The 18,478-nt window shown below is 35.1% G+C and overlaps 1 protein-coding gene and 1 pseudogene across 11 annotated transcripts in view; one reads left to right on the top strand and one right to left on the bottom strand.

Moving 5' to 3' along the window:
- OSBPL8 (oxysterol binding protein like 8) overlaps positions 1-18,478 on the top strand; it is a 192,673-nt gene that overhangs the window by 57,511 nt on the left and 116,684 nt on the right. For all 11 annotated transcript variants that reach the window (XM_074226466.1, XM_074226462.1, XM_074226460.1 and 8 more), the window contains one exon: positions 3,786-3,896. In XM_074226466.1, the coding sequence (XP_074082567.1) occupies positions 3,852-3,896 (45 nt within the window). In that variant the 5' untranslated portion in view covers positions 3,786-3,851. The remainder of the gene's footprint in view (positions 1-3,785; positions 3,897-18,478) is intronic.
- On the bottom strand, positions 13,010-17,201 carry LOC141510889 (N-acylethanolamine-hydrolyzing acid amidase-like; annotated as a pseudogene).

The following is an 18,478-nucleotide window of genomic DNA, read 5'->3' as shown; positions in this document are numbered from 1 at the left end:
GATTCTGCTCTGGTGTGCCAGACTGTGTTAAATCTGGCTTTCTTTACATTTGTAGTCCATTGCAACCCCAGGCTGCACCCCCCCCCCCCAATGGAATCCCTCTGAACCTGGGAATTGTCTGTCTTCATTGTTGGCCTAGCACAGAGCCTATTTCATAAATCTTATTTGTAAAATGGGGATTGTCATTTTTAGTCTTAACAGAGTTTCTTAAAGTCCTTTGTGATGATATGGAAACAGGAACTTTTGCTTTTAACTTCATCATATTTCATGTAGATTTTATCTATATGAAGGATTTTTGAAGTTATAAAAACACAATCTGTTTCAATTTACATTTTACAAATTAAAATCTGTAGATTAGAAATATTTTGTGATATGTCCATACCCTAGGTTCAAGTCCAGATCTCATGACTCAAAGGTTAATGTGTTTTCTATTGTACTATTAATTTTCAGCAATATCAAGAAAAGATTGAACTTTTGTTCAGCATTATCTGCACAAGACAAGGATATATATTCTGGAATGCTCATTACCCTTGATATTTTGGGTACATGGGCTTTTAAGAATATTGTCCTTTTTGTGACTGAGAAAAATTGAAATATATTCTTAAATAAGGATACAATTATCTTATTCTCATAGTGAGCAACTAGTGAGTGCAAATCACTGCTAGGCATGGAAGAAGATACAAAGTTTAGGATAGTGTTCTTAATTGGCAGAGTTTAATTGGGGGGGAAACCATACAGGCACAAAGTGATGGTGATGATGATGATGATGATGATGATGTTTGTCTTTCTTTTTTGAAGAAGGTACATGACATCAGGGAAGTAATGCCATGACAACTACATGAATAGGATTTGGGCGGGGGGCGGGGCTGTGCTAAGTCACCAGCCTTACCTTCTCCTGGTTGGGAATCAGGATGACTGGAAATGACCCTGGATGTGAGGCAATCACAGTGAAGTGACTTGCCCAAAGTCACACAGCTACTGAGGCCAGATTTGAACATAGATCTTCCTGCCTTCGGAATTGGTGCTCTTTCCACTGTGTCATCTGGCTTTCCCAGGTCCAAAAAAGGGCATGTAGAAAAGCAATGTTAATTGCTTAAATTAGTGGTATAAATAATACATATATCTGAAAAAAGAGTCATCAAAGAACAGGATGACTTCAAGTACAAGTTAAGAATATTCATTTACTTTAATAAATGATATGTGAAAAATGCAGAGAAGCATGGAAAGGTCAATATATTTTATGCATTGCACATGATTTGGACTTTGCAGTGTATCAATCAGTTCTGCTGATGGTTTCCTTTTTTTTTTAATAAAGATTTTATTTATTTTGAGTTTTACAATTTTTCCCCCTGATCTTACTTCCCTTCCCCCACCCCCCACAGAAGGCAATTTGTCAGTCTTTACATTGTTTCCATGGTATACATTGCAGATGTTTTTCTTGCTAAAATATTTTTGTCATTATGGAATGATTTTCTGGGAAGGGAAGGGGAAAGGATATCTGGGATAAGTGTAGTGATATAAGAAAATATCAATAAAAACAAAGTATAAGGAAATGTTTAATAAGAATACAATGCAGATAATGTTAATTTGTGTTTAAATCAATATGCAGCAACTGTGATCTCTTTCGGTTTGAGTTTGACACTACAGTTAACCCTTCCACATTGCAATTTGCCTCATCATGTTTTTGATATGTTGCAAATTGGCATAAGAAATTAAATAGGATTTTGGGAAAGTTTTACAGAAGTTGAAGGTGATAAATGGAAGTTCAGCAAATGACAAAGTTTGGACAGAAATTAATAAAATATATGCATCATATTACCATATCATCTCAAGTTTTACAAAATGAAGTATTGTAAATATCCCATAAAAGACTTCTTTTTTGATAGAGGAGGATCAAAAAATTTTATGTGGATTTTCTATTTTTGAGGGGTCACCACGCCTTAACCCCTAACCCCTAAGATGTAGAAGAGATAACTATACTGATCTAGTATAGCCCACACATTGAATATTTGTATTATTCCTTCTTGTTTCCCACTTGTAACATCTTCCCTTTTAAACCCTACATCTGACTCTCTCAATAGGAATTTAAAACAAACATGAAAATAATCTTAATTAGGACTCTTCTAGGATTTTTTATTTTTGTTTTATTAAAGATTTTATTTATTTTGAGTTTTACAATTTTTCCCCCATCTTACTCCCCCCCCCCACAGAAAGCAATCTATCAGTCTTTACTTTGTTTCTGTGTTATACATTGATCCAAATTGAGTGTGATGAGAGAAATTATATCCTTAAGGAAGAAACAAAAAGTATAAGAGATAACAAGATCAGACAATAAGATATCTGTTCTCCCCCCCCCCCCAAATTAAATGGAATAGTCCTTGAACTTTGTTCAAACTCCATGGTTCTTTATCTGGATACAGATGGTATTCTCCATTGCAGACAGCCCCAATTCGGCCCTGATTTTTGCACTTTTGGAATGAGCAAGTCCATCAAGGTTGATCATCACCCCCATGTTGCTGCTTCTAGGATTTTCTAAAAGCATATCAGATTTTTGACTAGATTAACCATGCAAATTATTATCAGTTAAATTGGGCCAAAAGAATTGTCACATTAATTGAATTTACTTTTCCATTGGCTTCCCGATTCTTTACCTCCAGTCTTACCAATGGGGGCACAGTTTTCAAACAACTACAAGGATTTTAGAAGTGTTATAGTGGTAGAAATGGAGTGTCTTTTAGTTGTATGGATTAAATATTGCAATAAAAAATGCATTCCTTTTAGTAGAGTGGGTGTTTGGACAAAAGCTTCAGGTGATAAAAGAAAATGGCAGTGAAGTAGGTAGTAAAGAAACTTTGGTTCCATTGCTTTAAAAACAGATTTCATTTGTATAATATTAAAATTATGAGAAAGATGGTAAGTAAAGGTGAGTTGGAGATAGAAATCCTTAGGTTTTCCAGGAAATAATTAAAGAAGGTAGATCAATGAATTTTTAATATGGATTAAATTGGATTAAATTCTAGATAATGATACCTTCTAAAATTTATATTTTATCTAAGAAAGGAAAAAACTCAACCCAAATTTAAAATGTCTAAAGATAGTGCTTTGATTAAGAGGTAATTAAATACAGTAGAGGGAGATAGATGGCTTGGTGAAAATAGAGCCTTGGACATGGAGTTAGGAATAAAACTGAATTCAAATTTGGCCCTAGATACTACCTATGTGACCCTGGGCATGTCACTTAACTTAGGTTTGTTTTACTCCTCTGGAGAAGGAAATGGTAAACCACTCCATTATTTTTGCTGGGCATGGCATAGATTAATTTGATATGATCCAAAGAATCACAAAGAGTCATAACAATACAGAATCAACAATACAGAAGAGGATTTTAAATTTAAAACTAATTCTTACTGGCTTAACATTCAGAGAAGCTATACTTCATTCACTTCCAGTTCTTTGGTGGTCAGATATTTTTGGATAACTAAAACTATTTTCAAAGACTATAGTTTTCAAGTTATTTTAGCCCAGGTAAAAAACATTGCAAAGACAACCTTATATTGTTTAAAGCCAGACCATCCAACTATATTTCTTATCAGCTCCTTCAAGGAACAACTCATATGTTTTTGTACTTACTAAATTTCTAATTCAATATCTTGCACTTCTGATATTTAATACTACTTGATTTGAAAACTTTTGTTCAGATCATAATAATGTTCCTATATCACTTTGATGTTTCACTTTCTTTTCTTATTGTGAATGGTGAATCGTTTTTTTTGAAACTCTTCCAGGATTCTCAGATTTGCACAATGACCAGGTTTTAATTGAAAGAGAAGCACAGCACACTTTCATTCAGTATGGAAGCGGTTTTGGCAGAAGGTGGGGATCTTGAACGAAATTTGGTGAGTATTTGAACTTTAATATCATATTTGAAATGGGAAAAAAAACCCAGAATTGTTTAGTTGGAAAAATATGAGATCATTAAGAATCTTGTCTACGGGGTCTGTGAAGAGTGATAATCTATAGCATCTAACATAAATTACTTTTGAGTGCATCTTATTTCATTCTTTGACAACTTTAATTATTAGGAAGTTTTTCCTTTGGTTTTGAGCCAAAATCTATGTTTTTGGAAAATATTCATTTTTCTAATTCTATGGGACTAAGCAGAACAGGGCCTTTGAAACAATGTCTTATTCTCTACAGTATTTTATCAAATGCTTTGGTAAAATCTAGGTAAGTTATTTTTATACCATTTTCCTGATTCATTTCCATTCATTTCCATTCATATCATTCATTTCCCTGTTCAGTGACCCTGTGAAAAAACAATGGTCTATCATGACATATTACAGATGAAGCCATGCTGATAGTCACTACTCCCCTTTCTATTTTCTAATTACCTTTTTAATGATGCACTCTGACTTGTAATTTAGATTTTACTCACTTTTTTTTCAAATTTTTAAAAAATTTTTTAAAAATTTTTAAAAAATCTTTTACTAGTTCCTGTAATCCCTCCCTCTTTATGAAGACAGTGGGTCAACATTCACATGTCTTTTCTTTCAGTTTTGATACAGGTGACTTGAATTCATGGAGGACAATGAGGTGCTTTCTCACTTTTTATTTATCTTGAATTGATATGTTACTTCTTCTGCCATTTTATTTTATCCTTTCTTTTCCAAAAGTCATTCCCGTAACAGAGAAAATAGAACCAAAAGAAAATTGAGCAACTCTTGTTTTCTCTTGTCATATATCATTCCAATGATTTCAAATAAAGAGTTTATTTCTCCTTTTAACCTCTTATTTGCCCATAAGACAATTTTATTAATTTTGGAGTCCTTAATCTCCCTCCTCAGCCTTAACTCATTTTGGTTATAAGCTCATAATGCTTCTTTTTTTTTTTTATAGAACTCTGCTTAAGGGACAACTTCTAAGTGAAGCTTTTTCTGATTCCCCCATCTATTGGTGCTCTCTGTTGCAAAATGTTCTATTTATTGTATATATTGTATGTACTCATTTATCTATATGTCATTGTCTTCCTCAATGGAATATAAGTTCCTTGAGAACAGGTAGCTATTTTGTTTTTTCTTTTTATCTTCATTGTTTAGCACGATGCCCTACACAGAGGAAATATGTAGTAAGATTTTATTGATTGATTATTATCTTTTCCTCTTAGCTGCCTTCTTCTGTGAATATCTTTTAAAATTTTAAATTTGTTGGTGAGTTTTCTATGCATTCATATCCATCTTCCTAGAAAACTGTTTTCTTGATCATTGGAATTATTTCTCTTTATGTCCTCAGAATTTCATTTTGAAAGTTTCCCATTCTTCCTGGGTTAACTTCCCTTGTAGAATTTTAAATGCATGGAATTCTGTCTTCTTAACATTTGAAATCTGCTTCCTCAAAATCTAGGGTACATGTCAGGCTCTGCTGACTTCCTCTCTATCACAAATTCTAGAAAGGAATAGTTAATTCCTTCCTGTTCTTTCTTTCTCTCTCACCTTAGCAGAATCCTTTGTTGATTAGAATCTGTTTTTAAGTATCTACCTTTTTTTAAGAAAGATTTTATTTATTTTGAATTTTACAACTTTTCCCCTAATCTTGCTCCCCCCCCCCAGAAAGCAGTCATTATTTCCATGCTATACATTGATCTAAGTTGAATGTGATGAGAGAAAAATCATATCCTTAAGGAAGAAAAATAAAGTATAAGAGATAGCAAAATGTTTTTTTTTTAATTAACAGTAATAGTCTTTGGCCTTTTGTTCAAACTCCACAATTCTTTCTCTGGATACATAAGTATCCACCTTTTGAAAGATGAAGTTACTATTATTGTTTTCTTTTTGGGGGGGGGGGGTTGTTAGGTTTTTTTGCAAGGCAATGGGGTTAAAGTGGCTTGCCCAAGGCCACACAGCTAGGTAATTATTAAGTGTCTGAGACCGGATTTGAACCCAGGTACTCCTGATTACACAGCGGGTGCTTTATCCACTGCGCCACCTAGCCGCCCCAAGTTACTATTATTGTTAAGGCAGTTAAGGAAATTATTAGCAATTCTGCTCTAGCAGATGTTGGGATACTTGAAGTCCATCACTGTTATATATATTTCTTTGTCTAACTTGTAATCTTGTTTTCCATATTCCTCATTTAATAAGTGTTCCTGTCCAAGTGGGCTATAATGTTCTGATGGCAAATTTGCTTTTGTTTCACTTTTTTTTTTTTGATCTTCATTCAGTGTAGTCTGTAGTGCTTTTCTCTTCTGCTTCCTTAATTTCCTAAAAGGAACTAACTGAAATGTGTTTTGTTTGATCTTTGTCATGGATTCTTCATTTGTTGTGTATCCTGAGCATAAGTTCTAAATGACCTAAGTCAACTTGTTACCCAGACTATGTGGTAAATGAAACTCTCCAAGCATACAAACCAATTCAAACAAAATAGAGATTTTACTTAGCTGAATAAAAAGATACTGATTTCTGTTTTTTAATTTAAATTTTATTTTATTTTTTCAGTTACATGCTATGGTAATTTTTTAACATTCATCCATCTGCAAATTTATGGGTTACATATTTTTCTGTCACCTTCCCTTTCCTCCCCCTGCCCCATGGTGGTGAAGGGCCTGGTAAAAGTTGTACATGTACATTTCTTTTTAACATAACAGAGTAGTCATTTTGTGTAAGAGGAATTACAGGTAATGGGCAAGAAAGAAAACCATGAGATAGGACGGAAAAAATGGAGAAATTTTTAAAAAGTGAATGTAGTATGCATTCAGATTCTGTGGTTTTTTTCCCTTCTGGATATGAATGGTGTTGTTCATAGCAGATCTCCCAGAGTTGTCCTTGATCTCTGAACTTCTGACAGGAGCTGCATCCATCCCAGTTGGTCAACTCACAGTATTGTTGTTAATGTATATACAATCTTCTCTTGGTTCTGCTCCCTTCACCCAGCATCACTTCATATCATTCTTTCCATGCTTTTCTATAGTCTGACCACTCATGATTTCTTTTTTAAAGTTTATTAAAATTAATTTAATTTAATTTAATTTATTGGTGGAATACTTTATTTTTCAAATTAAATAAATATTTTGTTTTCCAATTACATACAATGGTAGTTTCTACCAATCTTTTTTTTGAGATTTGAATTTTACAATTTTTCTCCCTCCCCCCTTTCTCTTCTCTCTCCTCCCAACAGAAGGCAATCTGGTATAGACTTTACATTTGCATCCATGATAAGCATAGATCGAAATTGAACTTGTGAGAGAAGAATCAGATCCAAAACAGAGAAAGAAAATTTTAGAGATAGCAAAATTACACATTATGTAAGACAACTTTTAAAAATTGAAAATAATTAGCTTTGATCTTCATTTAAATTCCACAATTCCTTCTCTGGATACAGATGATATTCTCCATCACAGATCGCCTAAAATTGCTCCCAATTATTGTTTTGATGGGGTGAGCAAATCATCATCACCTCATTTTTTTGTTAATATGTGCCCTGTTTATCCTACTCAGCATCAATTCATGCAACGCTTTGCAGACTTTTCTGAAATTCTGTCCCTCAACTTCTATCACAATAATATTCCATCACATATGTATACCACAATTTGTTCAGCCATTCCTCAATTGATGGGCATCCTTTCAATTTCCATTTCTTTGCCACTACAAACAAAAGCTATTATGAATATTTTTGTACATGTAGAATTTTCCCCCTTTACATGATCTCTTCAGGTTATAGACATAGTATTGGTATTGCTGGATCAAAGATTATGCACATTTCATTGCCCTTTGAGCATAATTCCAAATTGTTCTCCAGAAAGGTTGGATCAGTTCACAGCTCCATCAACAAAACATTAGTGTCCCAAATTTCCCACATTTCCTCCTCCTCCATTAATCTTTGTCCTTTCTGGTCATATTGACCATTCTGAGAGTTTTGAGTTGGTACCTCAGAGATGCTTTAATTTGCCTTTCTCTAATGAATATTGATTTAGAGCAATTTTTTATATAACTATAGATAACTTTAATTTCTTTGTCTGAGAGTTGCCTTTGCATGTACTTTGACATTGGGAAGTGACTTTTTTTTTTAATAAATTTGACTCAGTTCTCTCTATATTTTAGAAATGAATCGTTTGTCAGAAACACACGTTATAAAAATTGTTTCCCAATTTACTATTCCTTTTGATTTTGGTTACAGTGGTTCTGTTTGTACAAAAACTTTTTAATATAATCAAAATTATCCAATGTATTTTTTATAACATTCTCTATCTCTTCTTTGATCATAAATTGCTCCCCTTTCTATAGATCTGACAGGTAAACTATTCCTTGTTTTCCTAATTTGCTCATTATTATCTTTGATGTCTAAATCCTGTACCCATTTTGATCATGGTATAGGGCATGAAATGTTTTAATTCTAGTTTCTGTCATGTTATCACCTTCCAGTTTTCCTAGTAGTTTTTATCAAAGAATGAATTCTTAATCCAGAAGCTGGAATCTTTGGTATTCTTTGATATTCTTGACTTTTTTCTTCCTCCATATGAAATTTTACTATTTTCCTAAGTCATTAAAGTACTTTTTTGAAAGTTTGATTGAACTAAATAAGTAGTTTTATTTAGGTAGCATTGTCATTTTTATTATATTAGTCTGGCCTATCCATGAGCAATTGATATTTGCCCAGTTATTTAGATCTGATTTGATTTGTTGAATTTCTGAGTCTGTCTTGGCAGGTAAACTCCCAAGTATTTTATGTTGTCAGAAGTTATATTAAATGAGATTTCTTTCTCTGGTTGCTGCATCTTGTTAGTAATACATAGAAATGTGAGTTGATGTTATATCTTGCAAGTTGCTGTTTATTTCCAGTAGTTTTAAGATGATTTTCTAGAATTCTTTCCGTTTACCTTCACATCATCTGCAGAGTGAAAGTTTTGTTTCTTCATTACCAATTCTAATTCCTTCAATGTCTTTTTCTTCTCTTATTGCTAAAGCTAACATTTCTAATACAATATTGAATAATAGTGGTGATAATGGGCACCCTTGTTTAACCCCAATCTTGTTATGGTTCTAGACCATCAGGGAAGATTTCCTTGATAATTTCTTGAAAGATGATTTTTAAGGTTCTTTTGTTTTGATCAATGCTTTCGAATCCAATAAGTTTTAAAATATCTTTAAAATATCTTTCATGGATCTATTTTCCAGTGTTTTTTCAATGAGATATTTTACTTTATCTTCTATTTCATTGTTTTATTATTTCTTGATTTCTCATGAAGGTCCTTAGCTTTCATTTGCTCAATTCTAATTCTTAAAGAATTATATTTTTCAATAAGCTTTTGTACATCCATTTCCATTTGACCACTTCTACTTTTTTTTTCAAGGCAACGGGGTTAAGTGGCTTGCCCAAGGCCACACGGCTAGGTAATTATTAAGTGTCTGAGGCTGGATTTGAACTCAGATACTCCTGACTCCAAGGCCAGTGCTCTATCCACTGCACAACCTAGCTGCCCCAACCACTTATGCTTTTAAGGAGGTTTTTCTTCAGCGAATTTTTGAGTCTCTCTATTTTGTCATTTCTGCTTTTTTTAAGGTAGTCTTCTCATTGACTTTTTGTACCATTTGACTTGGCTTGGTTTTTAAGGTATTATTTACTTCAGTACTTTTTTTGTGACTCTTTTACCACATTGCTGACTTGTATTTCATGATTTGCTTGCATTGCTCTCATTTTTATCTTCCTCTACATCTCTTACTTGATTTAAAAATCCTTTTTGAAATGGCCTGAGACAAATTCATATTTTTCTTGGAGACTTTGAATGTAGGAGCTTTGACTTTGTTATCTTCTTCTGAGTGTATGTTTTGATTTTCCTTGTTACATAGGAACTTTATGTTCAGTTTTTTCCCCTGTTTTATGATTTTGTCAGTCTGTGATTTGTTTTTAACTCTTTGTTAAGGTAGAGTTCTTCTTCTAGGGTGGAGGACATATTGTCTGAAGGTTCTATGCAGCTATTTTCAGAGATACTTCTAAGGACCTCCAAGTTCTAAGTTGTAATGATTTAAAGAAAGGTGTTGCTATTCTGATCTGTGAGGTCAGCAAACATTCTTTTCTGCCCTGGAACTGTGAGGAGGGTCCCTGCTCCCCAGTGACAACAAGCTCTGGTGTACTCTTTTTTTTGTTTGTTTTTGCAAGGCAAATGGAGTTAAGTGGCTTGCCCAAGGCCACACAGCTAGGTAATTATTAAGTGTCTGAAACCGGATTTGAACCCAAGTACTCCTGACTCCAGGGTCGGTGCTTTATCCACTGCACCACCTAGCCGCCCCAGTACTCCTCTTCTTTTCCTGAATCTGTGACCTAAAACTACAACTCAGATTGAGGTATGCACTAAGTACTAGAGTACTGCCTCGGGGCTAGCAAAGAGTCCCCTGTAATCTCCTTTGGACGCCCTTACCATCTGTGAGCTGAGATCTATGGAAGCAGCAGCCACTGATTCAGTGCCTCCCATGACCTACTCCTGGTCCTGCTGGGGCTGGGACTGCCCTGCTGTGACCTGTGCTACTCTGACTGCTGTGGCCTGCGCTGCCCTGCCACGGCCTGTGCTGGACTGTGCTCCAGTCTCACCCTGGTGTGACAGAGCTTTCCTGCTGACGTTCTCGATTATCGTTGACATCCATGGGCTCATCCTGCCACTGATTGAGCTGCCCTACTGCCTGTTCATGGGTTGCTGGGGACCACTCTATGCTGGCATGGTCTGAACTGCACTGTGCTCCTTTCTTACCCAGCTGCAACAGAACTTTCCTGCCAACCTTCTAAGGGGTCTTGGGTTGGAATTGTTTTATTCTGTCTTTTGTGGATTCTGCCACTCTGGAATTTGTTTAGAATCATTATATAAAGGTACACAGAGGGGTTTATAGGAGAGCTTGATTAAGTCCCTGCCTTTACCCTGCCATCGTGGTTCCACCTTCTACCTATCTAGAGTAGTTATTAAGATTAACGAGAGCTTAAACTAGGGTGGTGGCAGTATATAAGATTATGAGGAGACAATTATGAAGAGATGGTACCAAGATAGACTCAATAGTTTCTGGCAGCTGGTTCAGTGTAGGAGGTAAGGGAACAAATCAAAGATGATTCAGATGTTTAGAGTCTTAGTAACCAGGAGGATAGTGATGCCATCCATAGAAATTGAGAGGAAGAGCAAGTTTCAGGGGGAAGATGATAGATTTTGTTTTAGATAAGTTGAATTTAAGGTGCTATTGACAAAACCAGATGGAGAATTCTAATTTGGGAGTTGGAATGAGGTGCAGGAGCTCATAGAAGACACTTTGGTAGTCATTTACATAGAGGTGATATAAAGGAGGTGGGAGGAAAAATATGGGTAAGTGAAGAAGAGCATGGTCTTACATGAAAAAACCAGGAGAACAGAAGAAAGAAAATTCCAAAAATGTGGAGAGAAGCAGCAGTTCCAGAAACTCATAATTGGCCAGACTGATTAGAATTGGGAAGATTGACAGGAGTCTCTTGGCCATCTTGGAAAAAGTTGCTTTTATTAGAACAGTAGTTATGAAAGCCAAATTACAAGACTTTTGACATAAAGGAGGACAGTTTCAGCTATTTTCTAGAAGTTTAGCACTGGAGAAAATATTTCATACATACTCATTTATGTTGAGGGGATGGCTTATGAGGGGGGAGATATTTTTAGGATAGAGACCTGACCATATTTATAGGTAGGAAGAGAAGGTACCAGTAGAAGGAGGATTGAAGATGAATGAGAGACAGAGAGTGGCAGCTAGTGTCACAGTGGATAGAACCTAGGCCTGTTCAACTTGGACCTCTTACACTTACTAGTTTTGTGACCCTGGGCAAGTCTCTTAATTCAGTTTTCCTTGGCTTCCTCATTTCTAAAATGACTTCGAGAAGGTAATGGCAAACCAAGTCAGTATCTTTGTCAAGAAAATCCTAAATGGGGGCAACTAGGTGGAGCAGTGGATAGAGTACTGGCCCTGGAGTCAGGAGGACCTGAGTTCAAATGTGACCTCAGACACTTAATAATTATTTAGCTTGTGACTCTGGCAAGTCTCTTAACCCCATTGCCTTGCAAAAACCAAAAAAAAAAACAAAAACAAAAACAAACAATCCCCAACAAAAAAAGAAAATCCCAAATGATGTCATGAAGTTAGATATGCTTGAAATGACTAACATCGAGAGAGAAAGGGAGTGACTTTTTGAACATAATAATGAAATTGAAGTGGATGCCATTGATGGCATAAATACAGATTCCATTCTCATATTTTGTCTGTAAATATAGAAAATAATCCATTTAAATTCTTTGTGGCCTTAGATGAGATGTACTCATAACCAGGAGTCTGTGCACTTTTTAAAAATTTTTATTTAATGGGTCAGCCTAATAATTAACATAACCGTAGTGATGATGGCTGAGATGATGTATTATTATTTAGAAGCAATAAAAAAAAAGGTTAGGTTTTTAAAAAACTGATTCAAGTCTAGCAGAAATTCTAAAAAACCCTTCATAAAAGATCAGAAATACCAACTGCATCAAAAAATATAATTAAAAAATCATACTTTAATTAGCCAAAATGGACAACATCTTTTTCAGGCTCAGTATGTATCCTTTAGAATTCTTTTTCTTTCCCAAACATCCTGTTATTAATAGTTTGTTCCTTTTTACCACATCATTTTAGAGTGGAGTAACCTGGGGCACTGAGTGATGGATGCCTATATACTTATTAACAGTATGAATTCTTGGACAGAGCCCACAGCATCTACTGCCTGTCTTTTTTAGGATCTTCAAATTGAGATAAATAAAATCATGGAAAATTCTATATTTGAAAATGAGCTTGGAAAATGAAACCTCTGGACAACAGCTGCCATTTTCCTCTTTTCTAAAACTGATTTTAAAGCATTTCATTTGTATACAGCAGAGCAGTGTAATTGTGAATGTCTTCGCAAAAGATTACAATACATTCACCAGGTTTGTTGTGTTTTTAATTACAGTCTTAGAAAATTAAACATTTTCTTTTCATGTCTTTTGCCCTCAGTTTCTGATCTGAGTTGTGTATTTGACTTTGCAGCGCTATTACTGTTGTGTAAATAATTAAATTGTTCAGAACTGGATACCCTGACAAAACTTTAAAAAGTATTTCCAAGTTGATATTTTGCTGTCCAGCTAAGGACCTTGATAGCAGGTTGTTCTTTGGTCATCTCTTGGGGGAGATTTCAGTGATCTTAACTTGTCTCAACTTGAAACCACTCTCCATTTGTGGGATCAAGAGGCCAGATGTTGACTGGACCACCTCTATTTCTCTTGATGACCAGTCCTTCCTTGGGGACAGCCTTTAACAATATAGAGCACCTTATAATAATAGTAAATCTGTAGCTTATGGGTGTTTTGACCCATTTGATCATAGCAAAGTTCAGGGTATTCCTGAGAAGCAAACTCACAGGACAATTTTTTTGAGAAGAGCCACCTTCCCTCACCAAAACCAGACAGTGAAACTTTTTTGGATTTTGTTAAGTCCATAAATCTACATAAAAAATGATATAGTTCCTGTGAATTCAATTCTTTATGTATCCTACATCTGCTTTCTCAAAAGATTTCCAAATGCATAATCCAAGTTTTGACTATGGTAAATGTTGCCTCTGACATCTCGGGTGATGATGCTAATGCAGAATGTCTTGAACTCATAGGCAAGATTAATAAAGACTTAATCTCCAACATCCTGGCCCAGGATACCCACATTCCCCTAATCTCACTTTCAAAGGATTGAGGCAGGAACTTATCCATCTTTGAGAACATTTTGAATCCAGTTAGGGATGGTTTTCCCGATGACAGTGGCCAAGGCAGTTCACAGGAAACTAGAGTCGAAGTGCCACAGTGGAACCAGTGCTGGATAGCTACCTGGTTCAGGCTCATGTTAAAGCAAGGAGGAGCTGACTCTGGAGTTCTGGGGCTGACCAGTCTTATCAGCCACCCCCCAGAGCAGCAGCAGAGGGGACCCTGACTCTGCCCTGGCCTGGGGGTCCCGACTCTGCCCCAGCCTGGGGGCCCTTTGCTGGCTGGGGCAGCCAGCGCTTTTTTTGGCAGCTTCTGATAGAAGTGTTATCAGTCTTATTTGCCAAGTATTGGCAATTAGAGGGACTAATGTGTCAATAAATCAGATAGCTGTGACCAATAAAATAAGGTACCTTGTTTCAACATCTGGTGGTGGTGTACTTAGTGTAGACAGTGAGCCTATTGCAGTGGAAATGGCTAATTTATTTTCTTAAAATTTGCTATTTAAGTTCTGATGGGGGGAAAAATTTAAGATTGAGAAACTCTGCTCTGGTACCAAACATAATGATCCTTTTCCTGAATATAGGTAACAGAGTTATTTTGATAAATTGTATAATATTCTTTTTCCTGTATTTTGAGTTTTTAAAAAAAGTATAGGTGCTATTTAAAAATTCTTTTATTTATTTAAGGCAATGGAATTAAGTGACTTGCAATATAATTAAGGTCACACAGCTAGGCAATTAAGTATCTGCAACCAGATTTGAACTCAGGTCCTCCTGATTCCAGGACTAGTGCTCTATTCACTGCACCACCTAGCTGCCCTCTGTATAGGTGCTTTTTAAAAGTAGAGCATAATTATAGCTCTGACACCTGTCATTCTACATATTACCTGAAGAACATTTTCATATATTCCTCACCCTGACAGATTTCTCTTTTACTTTATTAAAACAAATTATAGTGAGCTTAACAAATGTTCCCAAAGGAACATTATAAAGTACAATAGAGAAAGAGGAATTTGTTACTTTCAAAATTGTCTATATATATATATATATATATATATATATTTATTTCCTTCTGTATTCCTTTTCTCTTCTATGATTTTTTTTTTTTTTTTTTTTTTAGTTTTTGCAAGGCAGTGGGGTTAAGTGGCTTGCCCAAGGCCACACAGCTAGGTAATTATGTGTCTGAGGCTGGATTTGAACTCAGGTACTCCTGACTCCAGCGCCAGTGCTCTTCATGAATTTTAAAAGAAAAGCTTAATTTATCTGCTGGGGGAAAGATACCACTTACAACTGTCAGTAACTTTTCTGTCCTCCTCAGTCTTCCACTGATAGGAAGTTGGAGAAATTCTATACCACTTACAACTGTCAGTAACTTTTCTGTCCTCCTCAGTCTTCCACTGATAGGAAGTTGGGGAAATTCTAATTAAAAGGAATACAAATAACGGGCCATTTCTAGAAATGCTTGTTTCATTATGCACTTGAGATTCTATCACTTTTCTCAGGAAGTGAGGAGCATGATGTATGTGTCTTCTTTTAGAGTTGTTTGGTCATTGCACATGTTACACTTCTTTAATCTTTCAAAATTATTTGAATGTGTAATGTTGTTACTATGATCAATTCATGTGAGATTCCTGGAGTTTTCTGAAACCATTCCTTTTATAATTTCTTGTGATCCAGTAATATTACATTACATCTATATGCCATAATTTGTATAACCCATTCCCTAATTGATGGCTGTTCTCTAAGTTTCTAGTTTTTGCCACTCTAAAAAGTGCTGCTATAATATTATTGTGCCCATGGGCCCCTTTCCTCTTTCCTTGATCAGTTTGGATTTAGGCCTAGCAGTGATATTGCTAGGGCAAAGGATATTTATATTTTGTTGAATTGTTTTCTTTTCTTTTTTTTAGCATAGTTTCAAATTCCATTTCAGATCTTCATAGGCAGGATTAATAAAGACATAATCTCCAATATCCAGGCCCAGGATACACACATTCCCCTAATCTCACCTTCAAAGGACTGAGGCAGGAACTTATCCATCTTTGAGAACATTTTGAACCCAGTTAGGGATGGTTTCCCCGATGACAGTGGCCAAGGCAGTTTAACTACCCCATGTGTTGTATTAGTATGTCTGTCTTTCATAGCTTCTTTGAAAATTGTCTTCCTTTTTTTGTCATCACTGATAAATTGTTCGATGTGAGGTAGACCCCAAGAGTTCCTTTAATTTGCATTTCTCTTGTTATTTAGAGCATTTTTTTCAGAAGTCAGTTGATATTCTTTGAGAATCGTCTATTTATGTCATTGGAGCATTTATTAGGTAGTGGCTGTCATTCTTAAACAGGCAAGGCCAGTTTTAGACTACATATCTTAGAGAGAGATGACCTATGAATTCATTGAGCAAGGGAACTCCCTTGAGTTACTAGTGAAGGTTAGACTTTCTCTGCAATTTATAGGCTTCAAGAAGACACTGAGAGGTTGTGACCTGCCCAGTGTCAAGGGCAAGATTTGAACAGTTTTTGGTTTTGATACTGTTTCCGTATCGACTATGCCATGCTGCCTCTTAAGTGGTGGATAATAGAGCATTATCAGAGAAAGGAGGTACAAAATTTCTCCTCCCAGTTAACAGTTTCCCATATAATTTAACTTCATTTTTTGATGCAATTTTTCAATTTCACTTCAATTTCACTTGAAAATTTTCAGTTTTATCTTCTGTGATCCTCTGTAGTGAACTCTTCTATCTGTAATTGTGAAACATATTTCATTTCTGACTTGTGTAATTTCTAAATAATAATTGTTGGTACAGTAAGCATTTACTATATTCAGAATAAAAATCACTAGCTGGAGATGCAATGATTATTTTCTATTCTTAATGGACCTATACTTTATTAGAAGATTACAAGATTAACATGGATAAATAAATACAGAATAATTTTAGGATATTGAGAGTATTAGCAATTTGTTGCTATTGTTACAGTAATAATAATTAGTTGTGAAAGTTCATATAATTTAGGCTCTGATAAATGCTTGTATATCCCCAAAACACTTGTATATCTTAGAATGAAAAGCTTTCCTTTTGTATCTCAGTTCTGAACTCAGAAATTGGTTTTCAGATAATTTATATCTAAATATAAGAGCATTTTAAAAAGAATAACATGATGGAATAACATCTTTTCATAACTTTAAAATGGTAAATCTTCCAAGAAAAAAAGTGGTTTGAAAGTACATTTTGCACACAAAAAAATTGTACTTCCAGAAATAAGGCAGGTGATAATTTAATCTATGGGTATTTATACTCTCTCCCTAGAATCTAACTCTGATTCCTCTTCACCCATGGTCACCATGGTGAGTATGGCAAATACTGTCAAAAGTTGATAGGGCAGATAGTCAACATCACTCCATGGCATGTGATTTGGCCCTAGCTGCAATATCCAAGGTATGCCAGGATTCCTTGACATGGTTCCTGCCAACATGGGAGGAAAAGAAATCAAGGAAAGTTTGAGAAGAAAGGTCAAAGGTTAGGATTTATTGGGTTGTCACACTCTATTGGCAGATACTTCATGTTGACGATGTGTCAAGGCCAAGAAACTCCCAAAACAGCTAGACCATCTCCATTGTCCTGTTCCCTACCAGTGGGATGGAATGATGCTCATAAACAGGCAAGTGAGAAGGATGTCTTGCACAGAATACTTCTCACTGTAATAAATATAATCATGCAACTCATGCTACCAATCACTTGGTTGGTCGGTGTGGTCTTCAGTATTGAAGGTCTAGTAGTAGTGGTGGTGGTAAGAAGTGGTAAGTAGTGGCAGTAGTAGTGGTAGTAATTTATCTGTGTAGATATGTAAGCCACCTATAGTGGCTTTTCATAAACTTATATTCATGAAAATTCATATTTGAGTAACTGATTAGTCTAATGCATTTGATTAATTCATATCTGAATTGCTTTTTAGCAGTTAATAATATTTCCATTTACAGTACATAAAATTCCTAGTACTCTCTTTTAATAGTACAAAATACCTTTTATGAGAAATTATCTATTTGCTATATTATTTATAGAAAGGTATGTTCCTAGCACTGGAGAAATAACCAAACCAAACAAAATTTTGTTATCAGAACTGCTTTTCTTTTAATGGGTGGTAGTGTAGATCCTTGTTGCTTACTAGATTGAAGCAACTTTTGAGGAGCTAGAAAAATAAACATAATCTTTTTATTTTGCTTTCTTATTTTTATCTTGATTATCTATTACCTTTGTTTTAGCATACCTTCTGGCAAAGTTGAAATTAGATTTAGAATTATAGGATATTAATGACAAAAAGAAAATTCATCTCTTTAATTTTACATATGAGGAAACTGAAGTATAACAGATTTTGACTTTCCTTGGATCAAACTGCTAGTAAATTGCAGAGATCTGAAAACTTCCAGTACTGTGTTCTTTCTTTCTTTTTTTTAGTTTAGTTTTTTTTTTTTTTTGGCAAGGCAATGGGATTAAGTGACTTGCCAAAGGTCACACAGCTAGGCAATTATTAAGTGTCTGAGTCCAGATTTGAACTCAGGTACTGCTGGCTCCAGAGCCAGTGCTCTATCCACTGTATTTTTTTCCATTATGTAATGTCATTTTTTTGAATCATCTATTCACAATCTAGACACTTGAGATTTTAGAGAATCATAGCAGAAGAGAAGGGGGATAACTTAGTTCCTACTAAGCATTTGACAAATAATATCTTATTTGAGC

Source organism: Macrotis lagotis, chromosome 2, assembly GCF_037893015.1.
Source record: "Macrotis lagotis isolate mMagLag1 chromosome 2, bilby.v1.9.chrom.fasta, whole genome shotgun sequence".
Classification (NCBI taxonomy): domain Eukaryota; kingdom Metazoa; phylum Chordata; class Mammalia; order Peramelemorphia; family Peramelidae; genus Macrotis; species Macrotis lagotis.
Note: the sequence above shows the minus strand (reverse complement) of the source record. Positions and strands in the feature narration are given on the sequence as shown.